Genomic DNA, 26,631 nt, shown 5'->3' with positions numbered 1-26,631 from the left:
ATCTTTCACCTGTCCAACAATACATTATTTTACTTTAGGACAATGTGTGTTTATGATAAATACTATTGGATTCACAGATTCTTCTTTATTCATCATTTTTGAAGAAGCTCAAAAAGTACACTTTTATTAGCTTTTAGTGGGAAAGAATTAAATCTGTTGGGAAGGCAAAGTAAAGAGTGATACAAGTGTTATATTAAAAAAGTGATATTTAAGCATTACATTAATGCTTAATAATAGAAAGATGTGTCTTTCAATTACTTTCCTTTTTGTAAAATGTGGCTCACATATTCATTCATTCACTCTCTGCACTATGGTAAGGCTCACTTTATCTCTTATTTTTACTGCACTGGAATTTACCCCAAATGTATTAGACATGTCACTTGTACACTGGATAAAAGGAATTCCAGATTACAAAAACAGCCCTGATATTCTCAGATACCGTACATTCAAAGAGACTTTCCTGCTCCTGTTCCTGCTCCAAATACTATAGGTATTCCTAAGCAATCAAGTATGTTTTTATAACTCTTTTTGCTATGGTATTTTGCTTTACTCAAAACTTGATGCATTGCTCATATGTCTAATAGGGGTAATTTCCACTCAGCTGCATAAACAGAAATGCACTGAGAAAATCAGCAGTGACTTGTCTAAAGCAAGGCCAGATATGGCTCCTTATGGCTATTACTCTACAGACACTGATCTTGTCTTTCCTAAAGATGCCCATTAAAGTAAGCCCTATTGTAGTGTTAATAATAACAGCAATTGTATTTTCATCTTACCAGGACACCTCTGCTCACTGCACCGTCTAACTTCCTCTCCGGTTCCTTCACACTGCTGCCCAGTCACAGCAGCACCTTGGCAGATCCTTATCCGCCTCTCCCAGCCACCATCACAGGATTTGGAGCAGCCACTCCAGTGACCCCACTGGTTCCACTGGCCATTTGCTGTTTGGAGAAATATAATTACAGTGGTGATATGATGACAGTCATAATGGAGAATTACTATTTTTTAAAATTGATTTGTATAGTGCTGGAGTACAGTAACAATACACATTTACGATATGGCTAAGTACCCTTAAAAGAAACTAAGTAAAAACATTTTTTCATGTGCTATTGTGAGATCTTGATTTCTACATGTTCTCACAGAGCAAATGAGGCTTAAAGCTAAGTCCATATAGAATATACACACCGTGAAAGGCTGCTTTTGTACTGTTAGAGGATCATGAAGTAGTCTCAGCCCAAAAGGGAATCACTTCATATCTATTTACTTTTTAGGTTCATGAAAAACTTATTTTCTTTAAGTTTCAAAAATATCTGCCTAAAATTGCTGAATGTCTTTCAAAGAGCAATAAAGCCAAAAAGTTGATGTGCAGCCTTCCTGCAGCCCTTCAGGGCACAGTCTTCAGCTTTTTTCATCATCAAGGAAGTAAGAATGAGGCCCCAAGACTCACAGAATCACAGAACTGTTAGGGTTGGAAGTGACGTCTGGAAATCACCCAGTCCAAACCCCCTGCCAAGGCAGTCACCTGGAGCAAGTGACATGGGAACACCTCCAGGAGGGTTTTGGATGTCTCCAGAGAGGGACACTGCACAGCCTCCCTGGGCAGCCTGTTCAGTGCTCTGCCACCCTCAATGTAAAGAAGTTCTTACTCTTACGTTGACATGAAACTTCTTGTGCTGTAGTCAGTGATTCTGCTCCAGCCTCGCCGTGGCTGCAGCTGCTGTGTCCCTCGCAGCCCGCCGAGGCCAGCCCGCCCTGCCCGCCCGTCCCGGCCCGGCGCCGCTGCCGGGGCAGGCCGCGGTGCCCGCCCGGCGCCGCCCGCTACTCACCCGTGCACTCGGGGTTGTGGCACTCCCGGCTCTCGGCCCAGGGCCCTCTGCACTCGGAGCCGCCGTGGGCCGCCGCCGTGCACTGCCTGCTTCGCTGCTGGGTGCCATTGGAGCACGTCACCGAGCACTGGCTCCACGAGCTCCACTCCTGCCACTGTCCGTCCACTGCCGCCGCGGCCACAAAAGAGATGGACACAGCAGAGTTACCAGCGGAGCCAGGCAGGTGACCACAGCCCCTCGGGCTGGGCCCAGCCTGGCTTCTTATGGCAATCAAATGCAGAAACCAGGGATATGAGCTGCTTTAAACTAATATTAAACTGTTTTCCTTTTTTCTTCAAGTAAAGAGCATCCCATCTCCTCTAATTGCACACTGATGTAAAAAAGGATAAGTAATTATTTTGGTTACATACTGTTTGAAGGGTCTTATTAAAAACAAGACCTTATAAAAAGACTGGTCTTTTCAGGCAAAAGTGAGAGTCGTTCTTGTATCATGTAAATAAACGCTGAGCCCTCTGAAGTGATTGATAAGAGCTGCAAGGATAGTTCACATAGGTCAGATTATAACACTACTGGTCCTGACGGTGAAACTAGGAGTCTTTAGTTGAACAGCAAAAGGAAAACGGGAGTACCTACTTTGCCTCATATACAGTCTCTCTTCTCCGTATTCACAATGCTGAATGTATTTTTATCATTCATCCTCCCTGTGAGGGAAATGATCCCACTTCTTCAACATTCTGTTGCAATAAAATGTAGCAGGACAGAAACTGCCTGCGTTCCTTGCTTCCTTATCAGATCTGCTGTTGTGTTTGCATATTCCATAATCTTCTTTCTGAATTTGACAAGTTAAATGTCTAAACAAAATGAAAATGGTGGAAATGGCTCTGTATTTAGTAATTTGTATTAGCCCATGCACTTGAGTTTGGATTAATATTCTCCTGAGTAAAGGTTAATGACTGTTATTAATAATTTTGTATATCAGAAAGCTTCTTGAGGTAAACGAAAATAGTAAAACCCAAGGTAATGAAAAAACATAAAACAATTATGCTTCCATACAAGTTAAAAATTATATGGTCTATAATAATAGGACTAGGCAGTATGTTTAAAAACAGGCAAGCATTATGAAATGTGTTATGACTAATTGTGCTAATTCAGGATCCTGCATTCATAGAGATTGTGGCAATCATCAGTTCCTCATTGCCCCTGCAGTTAAATATAATCTCAAAATGTAGGTTCTAATATAATTTTGATTAATATTCGTCCTTGAAAACCTGGTTCTATAACTACTAGTGCTATATAAGCACCACAACTCCAAACAAGGAATTTCACTTGGTGCACTTGCCAAGCCCTGTTTTCAGGATTCTTCTAAAGGGGAATTGGAATAACAGCTCCCTAAGCTGATGGTGTTAATATCTAAAATAGAAAGAATTATCTTAAAGTTAGTCATTAAACATGCTGTTCTGTATGGGTGCATCACTGTTCAGGGAATAATGGAAGCAAACTATTTTGCTAATGTCAGACATTAACAACAGAACATTTCAAAGATACTATTCATACCCTGGATCTCAGCACCAGCGAATTAAAGGAAGAGACTTTCTGAGGCTTTTCCCTGAAGTTCTGTATTAAATATTCCATGTAATGCCTGAATGTGAACCACTTCTCAATGCAGATGCCTCTGAAGCTATGAAGCTGAGCCCTGATAATTTATTCAGAAGAAAATGGAAATCTTTCCAAACATGGATGCTAGTTCCACTCATTAATCATAAAAGGTTTATGTGAAGAGGAAAACATTATGGAAATTACATTTCAATGCACCCTCTTCAGTTTTATTCGTTGCTATATAGTATTATTTAGGATAGGAAAGATCAAATCAATTATTATACTGTCTTTGGAGAAAAGTCATTTTGTGACTTCTCATATATATTTCATACATCTCTCTTATTTATCTTTAGGAGAAAAGAGCATGTGAGTTTTCTATTTCAGAAATACCCTTTAAAAATAGAGAATTCTACATGAAGATTCCCTTAATAAATTGAAAATGCAAATTGCAGCAAATCTTAATATTAAGCAAAGACTTAAAGTGCTGCTTTTAAATGTAACAGTAGAGAAGTGCCTCTAAAAGTCATTTAGGTACAAATGATGGTTCAAAATCTAGAGTTCTCAAATAATTATTTTTGACATATTAGGCCAAAATATCTTTTGTGTTTCTTCACAGTATTGAAGCCAATTGGATTCATTATATGTATACATGTATTTTGAAAAAATTGGTCTAAATTAATCACAATCTAAAGACAAAAAGTGGAAAATCAATTTTGAAAGAACACTTTTTTAAAGTAATCTTTAATTTTAGTAGATAGACAGATTAAAATGAAGCCCATACATTGTTTATTGGTTAGTGGCAATTTTTTGAAATTGGCTTTGCACATAACTACCAGAATTGAGGCCTCTAAATCTGTACTAGAAGAACTTAACGGGTATTCAAATAGTGTCCTAGCTTGTGTGAGCCTTTCTGTCTGTACACATGTAAATAATATCCATTTTGGATAAATTAGAAATTTAAAGATTATGGTTTCACAAATATGTTTGTCATATGATGAATAAATAATTACAGTGAACCTCTAAGCAAACTGTAATTTGGAAACTGTATTTTGTATTCTGTAATTTGTACAGATATGGGGGACACAAACTATGTGACCTCTGAATGTCTCTCTTTGAGCCACACTCAGGAAGATTTTTGCCTTTTGGTTCTCTGAGACCCATCCTGAATCAAGACTTCCTACACAACATACTGTGCCCTACAGACAGAGCACCTCAAAGAAACTAAATATTGCTTGCATCTGTCTTGAACAGTTACCATTCTGACTACATACGTTAACAATTACAGTCAGAATTATGAACAACATTACCCAAGCTAGTCACTTTGGATTATGTTTTTTTTTTTTTCCTATGTGCAAAGGGCTATAAAAGAAATCACAAACAACCGACATTAAATGCACTGTAAGAAAGCAGAGAGTTGCTGCATGAGCTCACCAGGGCAGAGTGCAATATTGCAAGGTTTGTGCTGTGTTTCAGGTCCATCACATGATCTTCCCCCATACTGGGGAGGTATACATGACCTTGTCCTAGTTCTTTGGCCTCGACCACATGTGAATGAACACAAACTCCAAGGTGACCATTCCTCCCAAACGCCATGTACTGCAACAAACCATACAGATTTTAACCAGAAACAGACACACAAGTAACAAAAGGATTTCAAAATAAACAATATCAACATTTTAAATAGGAGTTATTTTACCACCTTCAAGGAAGTCAGTAAGGTAAGCTTTATCATAGGAAAACATACACTTTTTAAAACTTAGTTGATTTTAATTTAATTATAATTTCTCTAAAATATATTTTGAAATATACTTTGAAACATTTTCTCTAATCTTTAAACTAATCTCACTATCACAGTTTCTCTTCTTTGACTGTTTTATACAAGATGACTTTCCTTTCCAGAAGTTAGTTATGACACCTTTGGTCCCTGACTTGATATGTTTAACAGCCCTGATTTTCAGAAGGCTAGCTTTTGTGAAAATTGGGCATATACTTTCTGTATCAAAGCAACTCTAAAAGCTAGAACCAATCAAAATTAAGCTTTCTTTTGAAATTATAGGAATAAATGCAGAAATTGCTTACTATGTCACTATTACAAATTGCGCCAGTAATCTTAAAGTTGTTTCAATTGTTTAAATTCTGGTAGAAATACGGCAGCAGATGTGCTTGATTACCATCATCAAAAATTCCAAGACCACATAAGTAAAAGATATATATACCATTTCCTTAAATGAACATATTCATTGATGTAACAGATCATAGCACATGCTTTACTCTTGGAAAAACATTCATTCAACCAACCGCAAATACCTTCAGAGTTCACATAAATTACAAACTTATACCACTATTTTTATATACAAATATTTGATAATATTAATATAAAGAATCACAGAAGATTAATTTTTCTCAACTTCAAGAATTTTCTACTATAGGAGAAACTGATATACAATATCCATGTGAGCTTACATACTATATGCAACCCCTTTACGGAAAAAATCAGTGAAATTGTCAGAAAATTCTCTACACATACATTCGTGAAACAGTTCTATATAAACTGAATAATACTGCAAAGCAAGCTTTACCTATTTTTCTTCTGCTTTAATAAGAGCAATTGCACAAATTTAAATCAGGCAATGTCAGAACAGGAATGTAATGATGAGAACTGCAGTCATGTTAAGCATTTAAGAGAAATCCAAAGACCTAGTATCCAGACTGAACATCTCACTCAGTACCATGTACTTCTGTTTCTGAAGCCCTTTCTGTTTGCAGGGTGTCTGGAGGGGCAAACTGTGTATAACATCTGAGTTTATCAGTAGTAATGATTCACAACATTACAGAAGAAATAGATTTTCTGTTTTGTCCTCACTTTTTTTCATCAGTGTGAAAGAACTTCTCATATATAGGTGTCCTTTGCCCTGAAGGCACATATCCCCTGTCCAGTTTCTACAAATACAACCCTTTTCTTGCAGGAATCAGAATAACATTTCCTGAGGTGAAATTCAATTGCAAGGCTGTGGAAGGACATTCAGCTCCCTGGCACATTATCACAAATTCATCAGTAAGATCAAGGGGAATTCAGCAAGGAGGTAAGTTCTATTGCCTTTCATTTAAAGTAAGAAAAATAGTCATTTCACACACTATGTTGAGATAAAAAGTTTGTTAGCTAACTTCTGAGAAATTGTACCTGACAGAAAATGTCAAACTTTATTCAGGGAAGATTTTAACCCACTGGACAACAGCTAAATCAATGAAAGGTTTTCATTTGGTCACGTAAAAGTGGTCAAAAAGACCACATCCTACATCCTTATTATCTTATTCCAAATACCATATCCATCTGTACTATATTAAAAAAATAACCCTCAGGAACAGTCCAAATTAATGTTAAAATGACAGATTTTAGTCTAGTTAATTTGGAAACCTTGATTATTTTTGACATTTTTGTCAAAACCAGAAAGTCTTGCACTTCTAAAAATAGTAAATTTATGACTACACCTGCCCATAACTCTTTTAGTTTCACCTGTTCTTAACAGGTACTATAGTTCTACAGTTGTTTTTATTCAGCTATATAATTGACTTTTTTTCCTCATTGACAAGGTATTACATTACAAATCCAGACACATCTCTGAGATTCCCAAATTTTTATCATATGAGCAAAATAAATGAGAAAACAGTTTGTCAGATCAGATTCCAAACACTAACCAGTAATAAAAATATGACATAATTTCATCTTCTGATACCACAATGGTTGATTAAAATGTTCAGATACAACAAGATTTTAATGAAGTATAAAACTTAGCTAAACAAAATTAATCCAAATTCTAAAAAGATTATTCTCCAGAAAAATAATAAATTGAAAAGGTCTTGACTCTATGTAGACATAGAGTGGAGTTTTTCTGGGCACATACAAGCTTAAGCCTATTGCTTAATTTGGAATTTTGATTCCATGCTGTCAAAATGTTCTAAGTTGTCTTTATTTGAGAACTAAAAAAATATGTGCTGAATTGTACTGTCTTTAACCAAGAGGATGTGTATTCCTTCAGGCAAGAGTTGACTGCATACTAGCAGCAACAGAGAACAATTCCTATGTGATTTTGGAACTAAACATAAGCCAAAACAAAATGTTTCATTTTGGGTGGACTGAAAGCAGCCTCTATCTGTTTCTGGTTTGAATTTAGCTGTGCCAAAAATCATCTTCCATGACAAATTTTATCTCATTAAGTAAAACTTCCACAGCACCTTCTTACATTTGCAGACTTTTATATCTGAAACTAGTAGTCCAATAATAAAATCAAGGATAGAATAGGCATAACACTAAAACAACACTTTACAGAAGTGCCCAGTATTATCCAAATTATCTTTGAAAGAACATCTTAATTTAAAGTTTCTTACCCCTGATTTTTCTTTCTGGTATTTTATTTACATCTTCTTTCTTTAACACTATTTTCTAAATGCAAAAAAAAAAAATCCCCTATAGCATCTGATGAATTATAGCCAGATGAGCTATGCCAAATTACACCAGATGGAGAGCTGGCCCGCAGAGGAGTTACTGTTTTCTATAACACAATTTCAGATGCAAGATTCATTATTTGGGACAAAAATATTCAGATTATTGCCAGCTTCTCTGTCAAAAACATTGCTAGCACAACAAGTTTGGATTACTGCAAAGCATCTTTCCCATCTCTCTGCCACTCTGTGAACCTAATCATGTTGAAGTGAACACCCACAGTGTTCGCAACACACAACTGCTGTGAAGGGGAAGGAGGCGTTAGGCCATGCTGGCCTTCATCCTACAAACATATTTTGTGAGATTTTTATTGGGGCTTAAACGCTTTTTATTTGTTCAGCTTTAAACTGAACAGATATTGAAAAAAATATGGCTGTCATTGTGGTGCAGGAAGGTCCGGTACTGTCTGATATCTTCATCAATGACACAGACAAGCTGAGTGGTGTGACTGACAAACCTGAGGGACAGGATGTCATCCAGAGGGATCTGGACAAGCTGTAGGAGCAGGCCCATGTGAATGCTATTAGGTTCAACAAGGTCCTGCACATGGCTTGGGGGCAACTTGGTTTCAACACAGGATGGGAGATAATGGGATTGAGAGCAGCCCTGCAAAGAAGGACTTCAGGCTGCTTATGAGTGAGATGTTGGACCTGAGCCAGCACTGTGCTTTTGCAGCCCAGAAAACCAAACATCCCCAACTGCATCAAAAGCCTCATGGCCAGCAGGGTGAGGGAGGAGATTCTGCCCTGCTACTCCACTCTGGTGGGGCCCCACTTGGAGTGTTGCATCCAGCTCTGGGATCCTCAGCATGCAAAGACATGAACCTGTTGGAGCTGGTTCAGAGCACTGCAACAGAGATGATCAGAGGGATGGAACATCTCTCCTATGAAGCCAGGATAGAAGAGTTTGGGCTATTCAGCCTGGAAAAGAGGTCTCCATGGAGACCTTAAGGCAGCCTTTCACTGCTTAAAGGGGTGTCTAAGAAAGATGCAGACAAGCTTTTTGTCAGGCCCTGTTTCAATAAAATCAGGGAGAGAAAAAAGGGAGGTAAGTAAAACTACCTTAGCAAATAACACCAGCCAAAGTACAGCATTTGAGAATACAAATGTCTGAAATGGCTTAGTGTATTCCTGCTTCTGCCATGTCTTGCTTTACCCATAAGCCTGAAAATGCTAAGCTACAGCTAAATTTTATGGCAAAAGGTGTTCAAGGCAATGGAGAAGTAGGAACAGAAGCTGAGATGCTCTGCAGGCATGGAAATCCCATGCTCTTTCCCTCTAAGTTCTAGCTGTGTTAGAAATCATTCACTAAACTGAAATGAATCAGTAGCACTGCAGTAATGGATCTTGAGGTGTCTCCACTCACAAAAGGACCGGTGACAATAAAAATAATCTGAGCTATGTTTTGTTGTTTACTATGCTCCACTTCTCTAGAATAGTATTGGTCTGAAATAAATATAAATAACCCAAAAAATATGTAAAAAGTGGTTCCTTCATTATTTTGCTTGAACTATCAGTAATACTATTTTGAAATTTAAATATCTATTCCAATACATACATATATATGAACCTGGCATATCCCATTTTCAAAATTTTCCAGGACACTGAGATCACAGAGAAATATGTTCTCTAACATTCCAGTGAGTATCTTGGACAGCATATAAAATATGTTAAAGTGTACATAAAGCATATCTAAAGGCAATAGAAAAAATAGTCTGAAAGGTTTGCATTAGTATTTGCAAGTTTAACAGGTTCCTTTGAAGCCTATTGATAGATGCATAAAGTACAGTAGGTCATTCTGCATATGTTTTTTATGTTGAAGGGGCGACTTTTTGATTAAGAAACATTCCAGCTCTCACAATGTTCTCCACCCTTTTGCGAATCATTTTGTCAAACATCTATTTTAAATAAATACGCTAGTATACAGACCATATATTTTTTTTATGGATGGACCAGGGACCAGAACTATGCAACTTTCTAAGTCAGGATACATAACAGAATGAGGACAGAGGATATTTGGGCTAGTAATTAAAGGGATGTTTGAAAAATTAATTGAGCAGTGCCTAGGAAAAGCATATTTCTAAATTGCTAATCTTGCACACTGCTACACAGTAGTGACCCTGTAGTCAGAGAAAAACATAAAGTGATAACGTATTTTAACTACATGGAACAATATGCAAGATTAAGCCCAGAGGACTGATTATTTAGGAAAGGTAATTTAAGATACATAGAGATTATAAAAATCAGCTGTGGTGAGCTGAAAAAGAAAATATCTTGGCAGTGCAGGCACTAAGAATTGGTAGCCTTTGTTTATACTGGGTACCTGGAAACTAAAAGCTGTATCCTGAAGTGTGAGGATATACGGAAACAGCTCCTTTGTGACCCAAGAAATATGGAACAGTGTTTTAGGGTGAGCATTGTTAAAAGTTTGTTTGACTATAACATATCTAAAAATTAACTTCTTTCCAGTTTAAATTTGACAGCAAATTAATTACTGTGGTTTTTGCATTACATGGATTTTTTTGTTTTGTTTTGCTTTGTTTTTGTATGAAAACGTATTATCCCTTTCTGGAGAGAATGAAGATAAAATTCTGAAAATTAGGTGATTTAATCCTCTTTCCTCTTTTTAGTTAATATTAATTAGCAAGAAATAAGGCAGAACTCATTGTGAGAGGTGGACTGTGTTGTCATGTTCATTCTTCACATAGCCTCAAATGAATATTTAAATCTATCTTTGATTGTTTGCAATGTTTTTTCATTTCTTTTACAGTTCTCCTCTTTCATTTTTTTTTGTACTTGAGAGTTCTTTTGCAGTTATTTCCCACCTCTGGCACAATCTAAGCTACTCTAAATATTTTAGAAATACCTGCCATTTTTGTATGGAAACACTTCCACATGTAAAGTTTTACCACTTCTAAAGTATTAAAATTCAGCTCTAACTTGGCATTTCTACTCTGAAATATTAGAAAATTTAATGTGAATTGATTAACTTAAGCACAATAGAAAACATTAGGTGTTGAGAGCAATTCTTGTTACCATCATGCATTATCTAGAGACAATCTTGTAAGCGATTTTCCATTACAGAGGCTCCCTAAATGCTTATAATGCTGATACACAAACTCTGATGGGATCACATACACTTCCCATTGGCTATTTTTCAACACACAGTAACAAAACGAGAGTTTGATTCTACATGTTACTGCTCATTGAGATAAAGTGCAAGAGTTCTCTGTGTATGACGATTTAGTTAACTTAAAAATGTACTGAGCTTCCCCAGAAGCTGAAGATGGCTCACCACTCTCTTGGGATTAAATGTTACAGAGACCTGAGGAATTTCTACTGAATCTGTACTATATACCATCTGAAGGATGGTTTATAGTCTCTCTTTTTTTTTTTTTTTTTTTTTTTTTTTTTTTTTTTTTTTTTTTTGCATTTCAGTCACAGCAGAGGAAAAATAATCTAGTCATGAGGCATATGCCTTTCCTCTTGCTTCCCATCATAGATCCACAGGTAGAGTCTAAAGAAAGATGTGCCCTTTCAGCAACTAACTTGAATATGCCTGTCTCTTCTCCTTAGTGTATAACTACTGCTGAACTCCAACGATGTCCAGATCTCTCAGACAAAAGGAGTAAGAAAACTGTGATGCAAGACACTGATGACCTTTACCGTGTGTCAGATGTAAGAGAGTTACTTTTGTCTGATCTTTTTTCCTTTGATAGGTAGCTGTTGCCCTTTCTTGCCAGAACAATGTACAGGGAAGTCCATGAAGACATAACTGTGCACAGAACATTGCCTGGCCCATTGCCTAAAGGGAAATTCTAAATGGGAAAACAATTGCAGTGTCAAATAATATATGTTAACCCACCCTCTTAATTAGTCTCTGCTCCTTAATGTATTCATTATCTGGATTTCTTCCCTAGTTTGTCTTTGTACTCATGCTACCTTTTTTTTTAATTTTCTGAGTGAAAATTAGACAATATAGACTCTTAGAAAAAAAATAGGAAACTGTCAGTAAAAAAGATGCTCTTGTTCCATATCTTGACTGTTCTGAAAATAAAAATAATAACATACATGAAAAAAATTCACAGGTGAATAGAATTACAATTCTCTGCTTTAATTGAAATGCCCCTATGAAATCCATGTTAATAATAATAATAAAAATATAGTTTAAAATTCTTATCATTATACAGTTCAAAAACATCCACAATTTTATTTATTGGCTGCTAACACTACCTGGACAGAGGGCAGTGTTATTGCAAACCCTTGATTCTCTTAAAGGGCCGCTGCAGTGTGTCCCGTAAGGTGATACACAAGTTCTGGTTCGCACCTGCGACCCTTGACCACAAGTAACTGAACACGTACTCCACTGGGCCCACTCTTCAACACCAGATTCACCTGTATTCAAGACAACAAACAAACATGAATATAGACATAAGTATTAGTGACACGGGTTGTTTGTTTTTTGGTTTGTTTTTGATTTTTTTTTTTTTTTTGCTGAAGCTCATTATCGTCTGCTCTTATAAATCAAAGAAAAAGGTACCACACCAAAATAAATATTTAAAGGTTTATGGAGTAAAGCAGCTGTGAAGATGTGCAATGAATAGAAAACAAGGACACCTATGATGCTGCAATCACATAACGCCTGTCAGAGGGGAACACTTTGATGTCTTAGCATCATTTACAACTCTATGAGAACTACTGCCCTTCAACACTTCAGAAACAACACTACCTCAGGATTCTGTTAAGTACATAGATAACTCTTTTTACATAATAGCAAAGGATTTGTCTTTGATATTTATACTTATCCCTCTAGAATTAAGGCTCAGTAACAGTTTAAGGAGCCCTACCAGTAAGGGAATTCCAGGGAAGAAAACCCCAGACAAACCAGCCCCTAATGTCTTACATTTTCTTCAGCAGAGTTATATAGCATTTGAATGAAGTTCCCTGACAAAGCAAAACATTTTGTTTACTGAAATTTAACCTGAAATGTGGGATGGAAACTTTGATAATGTGCTGCATAAATTTACTTCTCGCTTTTGACCTACAGGTATGCTGAATTCTTGGGTGTGCCCGACCTCGTTACTGCACGTAACACATGCTATTATGTTCAAAATTGTCAAATGTGATTTATTAATACTGTATATTAGAAAAGGGGAATTTTTTAAAAAAATTTTTGAAAGCTATAATAATTTTTTTTTGAAAGCAAGTAACACATAAAGTTTTCTTGCATGAGTGCTCTGTAAAGAATGCTTGAATTTAATTCTCATGAACAGCTATACACAAAATTCTGGAATTCCTTTCCCATAGGAATTCCTGTTCAGAAAAATAGATCCCTTGAGTATTCTCAGAAAGCAAAGGCAAAAATAATGTGAATATACTTCACTGAACAACTGGAGTAAATAATTTTTAATTGATATTTATCTTCTTCTGTTAAAATTCAGCATGTAATGTAAAATGGCAACTGAAACCCATACTGCATGCTTGACTTTTAAGTGTAAGTCCTTTTTGAAACAATTAGTACTTTCTGTTTTAAAATCAGTGGCATGATAAAATCTGCACACTTGAAGAGCTTGCTTGGAATTTCGGTTATCTCAGTATACTTCTACTCTTCCAAAAGTTCTGGTACTGATCACAGTCTAGGGACTGTCTGCAAAGCAGGAATATTCTGGTTCTATCTTCCAAGAATGCAGTAAGTGACATGCTATTTCTTCAAACTGTGCTTTGTACCAAAAATCTGTGAATCTCTCCAAGCTGTCTTTTGGTTGTTTTTTTACCCCAGAGGTCAAGCATGAACCCTTTGCAAAATTATTGTTTCTGCTAGACTTCTAAGAGTCAATTCTGAGGCTATTCAATGCTTTAAAAAAAAAAAAAAAAGTTTCTTGTTCAGTAAAAAGACAGAACGCATTATAATTAGCACACAAATCCCTGTTTTTAATAAAATTATATGAAGTTCTAAAAATTTCTATGGAAAACCATAAAATTATGAGCTTTCTACACATAAAAATTCCCCAGTGTTTTTGTAGTCATTTTCTTTCTTTGTTAGGTGAAAAAAAAATCACTCATTATTGTTTTAATAGTTCTTGTGACAAGAATTTAGAAGTTTGATAGCTTAGGTTCAGGTGAGATGACATAACATGCTAAATATATTTAATATGTATATAGACATTAACAATTTTAAAGCATGTACTATATGCATGGTAAAAAGACTTGTATTACTGTGGGTTTCTAGGCTAATAATTTTGTCTTTTCCTACATGTTTGAAAGTTCACTTTGTCTTTGTTAAAATTGTTTAGATAAAAGGTCAAGCAACAGAAAAAGTCTAAACTATGTTTCTTGAGATGTTTCTCATTATGTAAAAGAGTTATATATACTCAATGTAAACAATCCATTTTTGAACACAGACATGTTGACAGAAAACAATAAAATACAGAAAACAGAAGTTAATTTTTTTTTATACATTAAAGTGACAAAAATGTTACTCTTAACCCTTGGAATATGATGGAAAATTACAGCAATATGATTATTAGGCTGATGTCAGACTGTTGTGTGAATGTATTGAGTGAATTTTGAAATTGGTATTAATTATTAGAAATTCTGAGAATTTATGTACTGTTCATTCACAAAAAGCATAATCTCTTAATATATGTCATCATATGTAAAGAAGGATTAAACATTTGCTGGAGGAAGATCCTCCATATTAACATGCAATCCAATGCAAAAAAGAGCAAAATGAAGACAAAATAAAGAACACACTTATCTCACCAGCTGCTTTGTTTCCTTTTATACAAAGCATTACGATTTTTTGGTAATTTTTAGTTTTTCAGAGTATTTTATACTGCTTTCAGAATGATTATTACTTATTTTAAAAGATTTAAAAGAAGGAAAATATCTTTACATATATATAATTGTTAATTTGCCATTTTAATTTCAGCACATAAAGACTGCTATATTTTCAGGAATAAATCTAGTGTGACAACATAATTTGCAAATATATATGCCATTGTTTGCTTTTCTCATATCCATTCCTTTTTATTTCTGAACTGAAAATTTTGAACAGGTTACTTTTTATTTACCTTCTTGTTTTCTGTTTTTTAAGAACTCTTAATTTTTTTATATTAATCATATTAAATATATAATCTCAAATTATTTCTTAGCAAGCTACCAAACTCTTACTCTCCCCTGATGTTTGACACGTAAGAGGAAGCATAACTTACTGTATGGAAGGCCTCATTGATCTGTGTAAAACTTACCTGCATTATAATCTCTAAATCCCAAAACACCTAAGGGAAGGATCAGTCCAAACACAAAATGACAAATATAGAACAAGAAATTATTCACACAGTATTTTTTAATAAATGTTTTTACTGCTTCATAATACTCTCCAAAACCAGAAAAATGCATATTTTAATACCACATTTTAAAATTCTTCAATTTCCAGCAAAATCTGATGGATTAAGTCCATGATTTGAACAGTATTAAACTTTTTTCATAAATCTTTTTCAGGACATTTCTTTATTCCTATCTCTCTGTCTTTTAAAAATATACAAACATTTTGTTGCATTTTATTATTACACAAAATAAAATATCAAGCCTTAAAATAGAAAACCCCATAAACTCAGTAACCAATTATTAATAATATTTCTTAGTGGATAAATTAATGAGATAGATATGTTAGGAAAAAAAATATTAATCAGTTTAGGAAGATATCACAATCATTTTATTGCAAGAAAAATGAATGCATTACAGGTGAAGAAAATATGCAATGATCACTACAAAGGAAAAACAAAATGAAGAGATGAAAATTAGTATGTTCAGAAAGAGCACAATTATTACTTAAAATGTATTAACCTGCAGCATGGAAAATATATATTTCCCCAAACTCTGGCATCTAAATTTATATGCTCATACATCTCACATGCTTTCAGAACAGGACCTTGAAAACCAATCCAGTATAATTTTGAACGCTCATCTCCCACTCCACACACACAATGTATTGGAAGGTGATGTTATAAGGGCTGCACTTATAATGCAGCTCTCTAACACCCAGAATAGATGCACTGCAATGCATGACTAAAAATTATCAAATACAAATTTTGCGTGATATTATTAAAGATTTAAGGATTTATATGGGAAAAAAACTCAGATAATTTTACTTATTTTTTGAGTAATTGTATGAATTCAAGAAGCAGCATAAAAGCAAAGCTGTTATTCTATGTAGTAAGCAACTAACATTATATGTCTGAGCTAGGTATGTAAGTGATAAGTTCTACTTTCCTAAACTAAAACTGCATGGAGACCTAGAGAATTCTAGGCTCCCTTCTTCTACTGCATTTGCTTACAGTAGTATCTGGGAGTTAGCCATAAAAGCAATCCTACAGATTAATATGAGGGAAACACACTTTTTCCCATTCTAAATTTGTTATCAAACAGATCTACACTGATTGGCTATACTTAGATTGCTTAATATATCGATTTCTGCAAATCTGTTAAGTAAAGCACCCTATTACTAAGGAAGTCAACATGCAACATAACTAGAAGCAAGTATAGCTCTTTTACTGAAGTGCATAAAATCTGGAAGCATTATGTACAACTGATGCAGGCGTATATTCTAGGTTAGTCACTATGGGATACAGAGGAAATTGTTTGAAATCCATACAACAATTATGGGGCACAAGATTGTCAACTCAGTAACTCACTAGAATAAAGCATGTAGGGTACCAATAAAGAGGTAGCTTTTACCAACAGATACATGGATCATTACTGAAGTCAAAATGGGCAGTAGTTTTGGTGTATGAGAGCTTAATTCAACTCACCACTAAAATTTTATCATTGACCTCAAAGACAGCTGTGGTAACTGTTGGTAAACGGGCTAATCACGCTATTTTTTAAAATTACTTCAGTTCCAGGTTTCCAATATCATCTTGGTATCTTTAGATAAAGAAGATGAAGTTGCTCAAACAAAATTAGAAAATATGTTTTAGATGAAAAACTTAGATAATTTGCACATTCAATTAAAAACTACTTACGGCCAATTTCATTTAGCAATTATGAATCTGGAAACTAGAGAACAGCATCGTGCTAGGCCAAAGATAGCAAATGCTGAATGCATGCACATTAAAGTCACCCCAGTAATTAATTAATTTGATAAAAGCCTAAAGCTGGGATTAGACATCTATTTATAAAGAAATTCTGAAGCATGTTCTTAACATCTTTGAAAAAAAGTTAACATGCCACAGTGAGCTGTCTTATGTTTTGTACATGTGAGACTGCTTTTACTACTAAAGAAATTCATGCTTACACTAAATGATTCAGTATTCACATTCACAATGCATGTTTTTGCATCATCTACCTAACTCTTAGCTACTTTATTTATGGACTTTAACTGGTGAAAAAAAAATAAATGATTCAAAAAAAGTATCAGCTTAGAAAACTGACAAATATGCAGCAAAAGATTATGGAAACATGCAGTGGTCTTGCTAAAATTAACAACAGTAAATAGAAAAAATGTAACTGATGTATTACCAGTTTGTGCCATAAATTTAGCAGCATCAGCTTGTTCCTGAGGGACCCTTTTCTCATGAACAGATCGAGGTCGCTGACTTTTAATTGTATGATCTCCCATCATTCCAAATTCTAAAGACAGAATAAAGGTTTATGAAAGCTTGTGTGTAGACATTTCTCAAAAGACACATACTGTCTCATGCAATATGTTCCTAAACATACCTGGAAGTTGCTGGCAAGAGTCAGGCAAGTGATCATGGCAGTTAACATCAACTTAACTTTGCTACACTCAGCTTTCAATAAATACTTAAATTTATGTCTGCAGATTTTCCAATACGATTTTATTTTATGAACCAACATTTAATGTAGTGACACATTCTATAAATCAGCTGCATGACACGGGACAAAAACAGTTATTCAAATGTAGACATTCTATTCCTTTATTTTAAATCCGTGCAAACCACACCAGAAAATTACTGTGACAGTGTTAGACATTGCTGTTCTGTTTTGTGGCAGAGCCTGTTGCTCCTTCAGAGGACTTCTATTTCTGCACTCATCTTTCAGGCTGATGAAGCCTTCAACAGAGATAAAAAGTCATCTTTGGGAATGGTGGCAGTGGGAAATTATAATAATTTAGCCAGTGAACTATTTAATTTTTAGGCTGAATACAGCAGAACAAGTGCTTGTGATCTCTTTCCATCCTGAAACCTCTCAGTTAAAAAGACTATAGATTGAATCTTATTCTCCATGTTGATTTTAATAGGGAAAAACCTATGCAAAATCAGTGACATCAAGCCCCAGAGTATGGGAGACAAGTGCTTTAGTTGTTTATCCTGTTATCACTGCTGTCATTTACCCTCTCTTGTCCTGTGCAAACCTCCTAGACTTCTACCTAAGCTCTACTTTTCATTTATGTAATGAAATGCAGAAAGTCTTTTGCACTTAGAGGGGGACTGCTGTGTCTTCAGCACAGTTCCCTATGATCCTCCCAGGCACACACAGCTGTCTGCAGCTCAGTGCTAAATATTCTGTAAAAAAAACCCCAAAACTGGGACTCTAATTCAGGAAGAGTGTGCTGGGAAATGTGGGTTAACATTGAAACTACTTCAACTACAATCACATAAAGTTTCTGATGAGGCAGAAGGTGTCTGAAACACAAGGAACACAAACATTAAAAAATACCTTTCTGCTGGAAGGTTACCTTGCAAATGCAAAATTCAAAATTCTCCCCAGTTTGTAAAGGCATGAAGATAATAAAACTTACCTTTCTGCCTCAAAAACCACAAAATATTATATGATATGTAAATATCCCTAATAAATATTATTTGCAAACACATTGTCTTGATAAATAATTTAAAACATTAAAATTTCTATTTAAAGAAATAATAAAAGGTAAACTTATTTTTAAGGGGTCAGTCAGAAGAAAGAGGTTTTTTTCCTTTCTAGTGAACTATTCATGTATTTCTCCAAATTAGCGTTTCTTTTTGTAAATATTCATTACTGGCACCACTTAAAATATAAATTTAATTATTCATTTGAGAACAGCAATGCAGTTCATATTCTAAAGAGAATATTTAAAAATATAATTAATAAAATATATTTTGAGGATTAAACATTCAACATTTTAATGCATCCCAGAAATAAATATAATATAATTAAATTATATATGTATATACACACATGCAAATATATAATATATATATCTATGTGTATATATCCATATGTGTGTTAAAAAATGAATGAATAAATTTTTACAAAATGCACCTCTTCAACAGCTCCTATGATTTAAGATAGCATTTTATACTGCGGAAAATCTCTTATTAGAATTAATATTCTAATGCAAATTGTGATTAGAATATTTTTACAATTTTTACGAGGTGCAGTACAGATGACACATTTAAACTGTAATTAATAGCATGGTAATGGCAGGAGACTTTACGTAGCTTTTCCCCCGAAGAGGCTGTCACAGCAAGGCATGTTTACTCTGAGTCTGCTGCCTGCATGATCTCTGCTTGTCAGGCAATTTAGAGGGTATGGCACCATTCTTGCAGAAAACTTCGTTCTACTTTTTAAGTTACAGAGTGCAATAATGGGAGACCTTTGCTAGAGGAAGGCTTTCCAGAGGCATACAGGGAGGTGGAGAATGTTCTGGTCCCAGTCCTGCAGCATCTTGTGCTGGGTGCGGGCACATGCAGTGTCCTGCAGGACAGAGACTGCTGGTGAAGAGGCAAAGGGATGTCTGGGAGATCAGTTCTCTGCATTGTGGATAATACCTGATGTGTCTCCAGTCATAATGATGGAGTTACAAATACCCCTCAGCAGGATTATAATGCTTCCGTTTTTTCATTTTTCCACTTAAGCAACAACATATTTTCAATTCACTTCAACTATTGCTGATGGTCTTTGAGATGCACTTTTCAGCTAATCTCCCTTTGATATACTAAGCATTTATACAGCAAGTATATATTAAAGATAAATTTTTCATTACCCAGATAAAAATATTTTTACAAGTTTTAGCAAAAAAAAAAATGGAACCAGACTTAGGCAATGTTCTTATTTTCATATTCAGCTGAAGTATTTAACCAAATGCCACATGAGAACAAAAGCGGTACCAGGAAATGCAATGTACTGGCATGGGTGAGACCTCATTAAAATTCAAGCTTCATGAGAGAAGAAAAAAAAAGGGTCAAGTGCATTTTTGTAATGGGATCAGAAATGTCCACTTTCTGTGTGTAAGTACAAACAATGTCAAAATTGTTTCATCTAAGAAGCTTAAGAGTAATGCATTTTTATGAAACATTTTTAATATAATATATTACTTAAGTTTACAATAAATACTAAATAGAATGAGACTTTCCTTCATTTTCAGATCCTAGGTAATAAACACAGAAGGCAAACCCATTATGCAGGTTTTTTTTCCCTCAATACTTCACAGAGAGGGAGTATCTAAATGCTTTCTGGGCTGGGAAAGCATTTTAACCCAAGTCAGCCTAGAGAATGGCTAAATGGCACAGAAATTCCAAGGATCTGTTTGTGTGGGAAAGGTAAGAACCATCCTAATGTAGGCACTATCTGGCAGAGAGACATCCTGCAAGGTCAAGTCAGTATGATTCAAGACCTGATATCTGGATATAATATTGGATATTTGAATTGACATTCTGAGTAAATTAATTTTTATCATTCTCACTCTTACCTAGTTCTTGCTGCTGAAAATAAGTTTTCTAACCCAGAACAAGGTATTTTTGTAGATATTAGTTTTTGAAGAGAATTTTTTTTTGTGATATCTGTCCTAAATTTTATTCGGGTGAAACAGGACAATTATTCTCTGCTTTTATCTCTAACATTGTTATTAATCATATTGTTTCATTAAATACAGGGTGAAAGCAAATCCCTTCAGCAACAAATAGGTGCATGATCTAGTTCAGAAATGGACAGTGTGACTCTAACTCAGGCCTGGAAACATGCAAGGGTTTTAAGCCTTTTTATTACATTGTTAATGCTATAATCTACACAGCATGAAGATAAAACCCATAACTATCTCAAAATGTAAATAAAAATAGCATTATGGGGAACCTTGAATCGTTTTAACCAGATCAAGACTTATAATAAATCATAACACAGTCCAAACATTTGTGGTAGAAAGCCTCAGGTTTAGTTATCTGATAAAAGAATTTATTCTGCTGTCAGTGGTCCTTTGGTGGCTATGGAAGTACAAGGGATCACTGCAACAGCATGCTTATTTTTTTGCTCCTTAGCTGCTCATAATGGATAATACTTAAAGCATTTTAGTGATGCATATATTTTAATATGAATGTCATGTATCATTTGGTTAAGCATTGGAACAGACTGCCCAGGGAGGTGGTGGAGCCACCATCTCTGGAAGTGTTAAAAAATGATTGGACATGGCACTTAGTGCTATGGTTTAGTTGGCATGGTGTTGTTTGGTCAAAAGTGAATGATCCTTGGAGGGCTTTTCCAACCTAAATGATATCTGATTCCATGATTTCATTTTACATATAAGCTGAGGCATGTAATATAGTTCCATGCCTTCTTGGACAGAATAAAAGATTGCAATTCCAAAGTTTACAGTTTGGTATTATTTACAGCTCTTATCACTAGTAGTTCCATTGACTTTACCTTTATTGTTAAGTATGTTATGTTATGTTATGTTATGTTATGTTATGTTATGTTATGTTATGTTATGGGAATTTTTATTCCTATTGAGTAACCTTTTTAGTTTTTAGAGGAGAAGCTAAAATCTTGCGGCCAGTGTAGGTGTGCGTTTTTAGAAGAGGAAAGAGGTGCCATGTGCTCTCTGTAGGGATAAAGAAGAAAAAAATCTGTTAAAATGTACAAATGCAAACTAGGACAACTGAGAAATACAAAAGAAAAAATACCAGCTTTGCAAGGTTCTACTCAAAATTATTTGCTTTTTGACAAGTGGATATTCTTTAAAATTAAGGTAAATATCAAACATATTTTAAGGCTGTTTTATGATATTTGTAACATATATATTTTTTTTACATAAATATCCTAGTCATCAGATGACATTATAAACCATGTTGGTCTGGCTTTTATGTCTATTTTTTATGACATTTCATGGGAACTTCGTGGGATAAATGTATTGTGGTGTACCATCTACTATGAATCATGCTATTTATGGTATAGGACACACTGGTATTAATATAAAAAGCCTTTTCCATCATAGAAGTTGGTAATGACATCATAAATGAACTAAAAAAAAAAAACAAACGTAGTTCTGAGACCTCTAGAGTTACTCCCTTAGGACATGTACAATGTCAAGGAACTTCTGAGAGTTGTTAAGTGTCGTCGGCTTGTACAGAACCAAGTAGAGCAGTGTCCTGAAAGCTTTCAGAACCTTAAAAGCAAAACGAGGCAGTCAACTCCCCAAAGTGACTGTCATTTTCTTTCACCCACAGTGCTCCAGAAGTGTGATTCATACTGCCCTACCCACTCCTGAACTGTAACTAGCCAAACAAGTGTTTTCATTTACTCCTGACTACAGAATGAACAGAATGGGTCTTGCAGCCAGAATGCGCAATAATGCAACGGTCTCACCTGCACCAGCATGGCATCCTCTCTGTGCTTGCACACACTTTTTTCCCAGAAATTATGCAAAATGCTGATGTAAGTCCCAGGTGAAGGGGGAGGAGGAGAGAGTGAAAGGAAGAAAGAAGACTACAGAAATATATAATGAATCAGTCTGTTTAAATCGAATTTTGGGCTGCAATATTAACTAATTTCAGTAGATCTCATGATTTTCTGACTTCCCAGAGAATGAAAAAGTTTTCTGCACATTTTTTTTTAGCCCATTTTAGAGGTTCTCCCACAAAGATACACAGCAGTAGAAGTACTTGGGGTTTCTCATCACATTGGCAAGTGGTCAGTACAATTTCTTCTGGTCACTAGATGGCAGAATGTGTGTTGACTTAGAAGCACAATTTTGCATAGACACAAGAAGCTGTGACTTTCTGTTTCATTTTCACTATAAAATTATCTCTCCTATATATACATAATAAATGTCACTATATTCAAAGGACTGAGGGGTTTTTGTTTTCTTCTTTATTTTTGGTTATTCTTTTGTATGGCTGAAGATTACTAAAACCCCAACAAAACACCCAAAACTATTAAAACACAAACTGCAGGGCTTTTTTTCCTTGTTAGTTTTTTTTTTTTTGTCTGTTTTGTCTGTTTTTTTTTTTCCCTTACAGTAAGACAGAAGAAAATCTGAGGAGCATTCTCACTGTAGCAGAGTACCCAGGCCCCACAAGGAAGCATTTGTTCTCTAATGCTGCGTTGGCAGGACACAGAGCTTCAGGGCATTAGTGAATACCATCACTCTGCAGTACAGATTTAAGCTATAGCTTTCTATGGGAACCCCTTAAAATGATATTTCCTCATGAGGCAGGCAAGTTGCCAAAACGGTAACGTAACTATTAGCTGAATTAGATTTCCATGGGAACCTCTTCTTAGTGAATGTGGAAAACGTTCTTAAAACAGCCTTTGCTTACTTCCTACGTAGATCCTGGTCCCATAAAAAGTCCCCTTTTGGCTCTCCAAAACAGTATAGAAGAGCTTTGATCAGTTTCAAACTGAATGGAATAATTTCTTTCACGAGAGTGAATTAAGATCTGAACAGAGCTGTATTCATGAACACAGTGAGAAAAATATGCTATTACTCATGAAAACGCAGAAAGGATTTTATGATAATGGAAATACAAAAAGCAAAAGCATTTCTACTAACACAGTATATTTTTAAAATTGTACTAAATTATTGCATTTTATCAAATAAAAGACAGGTAAACATTTCTAAGAAATTAGATACAAGATTTCTTTTCTCTTGTAGACAGATATCCTAATACATATACGTATGCCTTCTTTCATCTCTCAAAAAATTAGGGAAAACAATTATGTATTCTAAACAGTCAACATATTGTACAAAGGTAATTAGTTTATATTCATCTCTAGGGAGACCCATTTACTGCTAGGACATAACTTTGAATTAATACTACTGCTGGTATTTTTAATGACATAAGAAATGAAATATTACTGAATTAAAATATAAATGATAGCACAAATCCCAAAGAGCAAGACTCTCATGGCAATGCAATCTGCTGTATCTCTGTGCATCTCTGCAGTGACTCTCTTGGCCAGCCATTATCTTTAGTGGGATCTGTTTATTTATGGTTACCGATTTGATCAGTGAAGAATATCATAAAGATGTAATATTTCTTCACTTTCATTGTGCAGAGAATGTTGAAACCGTGCAAACGCTATTACTTGCCTTCCTGGCCCCAAATGCTCATCACCATACCTAGGCAGGAGAAACTGAGCATAAAAATCTAGTGAAGTGACTCATACCTGTTCAAAATAAATGTAAAATATCACCATAGCAGGTAGTGTGCTTTCACATGGGCTTTGCAGAATTATAACTAAACGTTGAGGGAAAGGAGGGGTGGATGGAAGCCCAAACTGTAGCTTCACCCCTTTTTATATCTACCAAATCTGACATTTATAATTATGATGGCCAGGTAGGCAGAAGATGCTCTGTAGTTCACATTTTTCCCATTCAAAAACTTCCCTAGCAATCCATCCCAAAACGGTTGTGTTCAAATAAAATTAACAATCCTGATAAAAAGCACTTTATATTTCCAAGTTTAACATTTAAATCCTGTAAATTCAGTAGTATGTTATTCTCTCATATTCCATACTGTTCTCTCAAAAGATTCATGGATGTAATAACACATTATTACATTCATGGATGTAATAACACATAAGAATGAAAGCACAGGGGCTTACCTTTATAAATTTTTGCTTTTTAAAATGAAACACTTTTAATGCATTCTCTTGTAGTATTCTCATCATTTGAATGTTTCTACTATAATAACTTATTCATGTGTAGCCTTTAAAAATTTAAATCATGGTATAATAATAATTCTTCAGTATCTTCATTTCTTCTTTATATTTCATACTATTTTATTTCTGCATTAAATATTTTGGTTTTGCCATATATTTAATTAATTGAATTACTGATATGGTTAGCCAGTGGAGGAGTTATTTCAGAATGGCATCATTTTTATATAAACACTCTCTTTTCTGCAGCAAACTACGTGGTTATTACACACAGGCTAGTATGTGCCTCTTTATTGTTCTGTACTATTAAAAGTCAAGAGATGATGACTTAGAATAAACTGTAATTTCCTAAGCTGTTCTTGAATTCAATAATTCTTATTTTCTGTTCTAGAAAGACTGAAAAATAAGTAAACTGTAGAAAGCAGGACTCACAAGGACATCTAGACTATTTCCTTGCCCTGCAACTATTTAGCACAGACATTCTGCAGATGGTTTCCTAATCTTTTCTAAATGATAGAAGCACTCATTAAAATAGCAGATGAATTATCTATGAATTTTTGACAGGGAAGTTTACACTCTGTGAAAGATTCTAAAGCTGTATGAAGAGAAGGAACAAGAATCAATATTTTAAGTAACAGGTACTGCAAACTGTAATCACTAAGAACAGTTAAAATGAGTATGGATATTTTTTTAGAATGGTAAAGCTTCTAGGTAAAGCTAAATGATATTGCATGCCTTTTTAAGAGCATTTTCTTGTCCTTGTTTAAGTCTCCTAAATTGTTTTTGTGAGAAAATAATAAAAAATTGAAGAAGTGTTGCTGGATGTGAATTTTGCACATTACATTTTTATCATCTGTGATACCACAAAGCTGGCTGTTTTGTATACAGACATCATGGATGGCTGCTAAATTTTATTCAGAGAAGAGAAGAATAAAAGTAAAGGACAAGAACCTTGGCTGTTGTAAAATGGCCTAATTCCACGCAGGCAGACTAAAGTTTGTAGGCTGAGAAGGTGCACTAGAAGGTGTTTACCAAAACAAGAGACCTACTACTCTGAGTTAAAAGGTTTATATAAGCAGTTCACAAGGGTATGCGCCCTCGCTAACCGTCACTTGCAGGTTAATTAACACACGTGCAGTTTCAAACATATTATTCCACCCAGCTCATCATGGGAAATCTGTGTATGGCACACTGCCCTGATAGGAAGGGTGTTGCAGTGGTTTCCAAAACAGACCTGAAACCTCTTAAAAGGTATCTTATGGTGCCATAAATCCTCTTTGAACTCCTGTGGGACACCTGTGGTAGTAAATATGAGTCATAAATAACTCTTCTCTAGTCAACAGAATAACCTTAATGGGAAAAGGAAAGGAAGTGATTCAAATGTAAACCTCAGATAAAATTTTCACAATCATAGACTCATAGAATTGTTAAGATCAGAAAAGACCTCTAAGATCACCTAATCCAACCATCATCCCAGCACCACTATGATGTTCACCTCTAAACCATGTCCTCAAGTGCCTATATCCACACATTTTTTTCAACACTTCCAGGGATGGTGATTTCATCACTTCCCTAGAGAGCCAGTTTCAATGCTAAATAACTAAAACTGAATCTTAAAATAAATCTAAATCCTTCCTTCAGAAATACATGCACAGGATTTTAAGTAGGAAAGCACACAAGAGATCTAACCAGCAACTATCAATGAAAATCTCTTGGACCTACATATTTCGGGATTTTTTGGAAATGTATTAGATGTTTTCACTGGCTTTAGTAAAAGGACTTTTCTATGTCTCTGAAATTCTGATTTCAGTGTCAAACATAACAATTCATTTAA

General features: G+C 35.0%; 1 protein-coding gene and 1 long non-coding RNA gene across 12 annotated transcripts in view; one reads left to right on the top strand and one right to left on the bottom strand.

Annotated features, from left to right (window-relative positions):
- The window catches only part of ADGRB3 (adhesion G protein-coupled receptor B3), a 445,229-nt gene that overhangs the window by 248,307 nt on the left and 170,291 nt on the right, over positions 1–26,631 (bottom strand). For 6 of the 9 annotated variants that reach the window (XM_064412314.1, XM_064412319.1, XM_064412311.1 and 3 more), the window contains exons 3-8: positions 17,445–17,555; positions 15,173–15,202; positions 12,156–12,317; positions 4,854–5,018; positions 1,827–1,991; positions 777–941 (exon numbers count right to left, since the gene is read on the bottom strand). In XM_064412314.1, coding sequence (XP_064268384.1) covers positions 777–941; positions 1,827–1,991; positions 4,854–5,018; positions 12,156–12,317; positions 15,173–15,202; positions 17,445–17,555 — 798 coding nt within the window. The remainder of the gene's footprint in view (positions 1–776; positions 942–1,826; positions 1,992–4,853; positions 5,019–12,155; positions 12,318–15,172; positions 15,203–17,444; positions 17,556–26,631) is intronic. The other 3 variants (XM_064412313.1, XM_064412317.1, XM_064412316.1) reach the window with 2 other exon arrangements.
- Positions 5,552–25,244, top strand: LOC135296232 (uncharacterized). Of its 3 annotated transcripts, none has more exons than XR_010358302.1 (4): positions 5,552–6,505; positions 11,499–13,611; positions 19,993–20,155; positions 20,293–25,244. It is a non-coding gene; the product is annotated as an uncharacterized LOC135296232 (long non-coding RNA). The 3 variants fall into 3 exon arrangements; XR_010358303.1 differs by having other exon boundaries at positions 19,993–21,885; positions 22,364–25,244; XR_010358301.1 differs by having other exon boundaries at positions 19,993–25,244.

Source organism: Passer domesticus, chromosome 3 (assembly GCF_036417665.1).
Source record: "Passer domesticus isolate bPasDom1 chromosome 3, bPasDom1.hap1, whole genome shotgun sequence".
Classification (NCBI taxonomy): Eukaryota; Metazoa; Chordata; class Aves; order Passeriformes; family Passeridae; genus Passer; species Passer domesticus.
The sequence above is the reverse complement of the archived record's forward strand: the minus strand, read 5'-3'. Positions and strand labels throughout refer to the sequence as shown.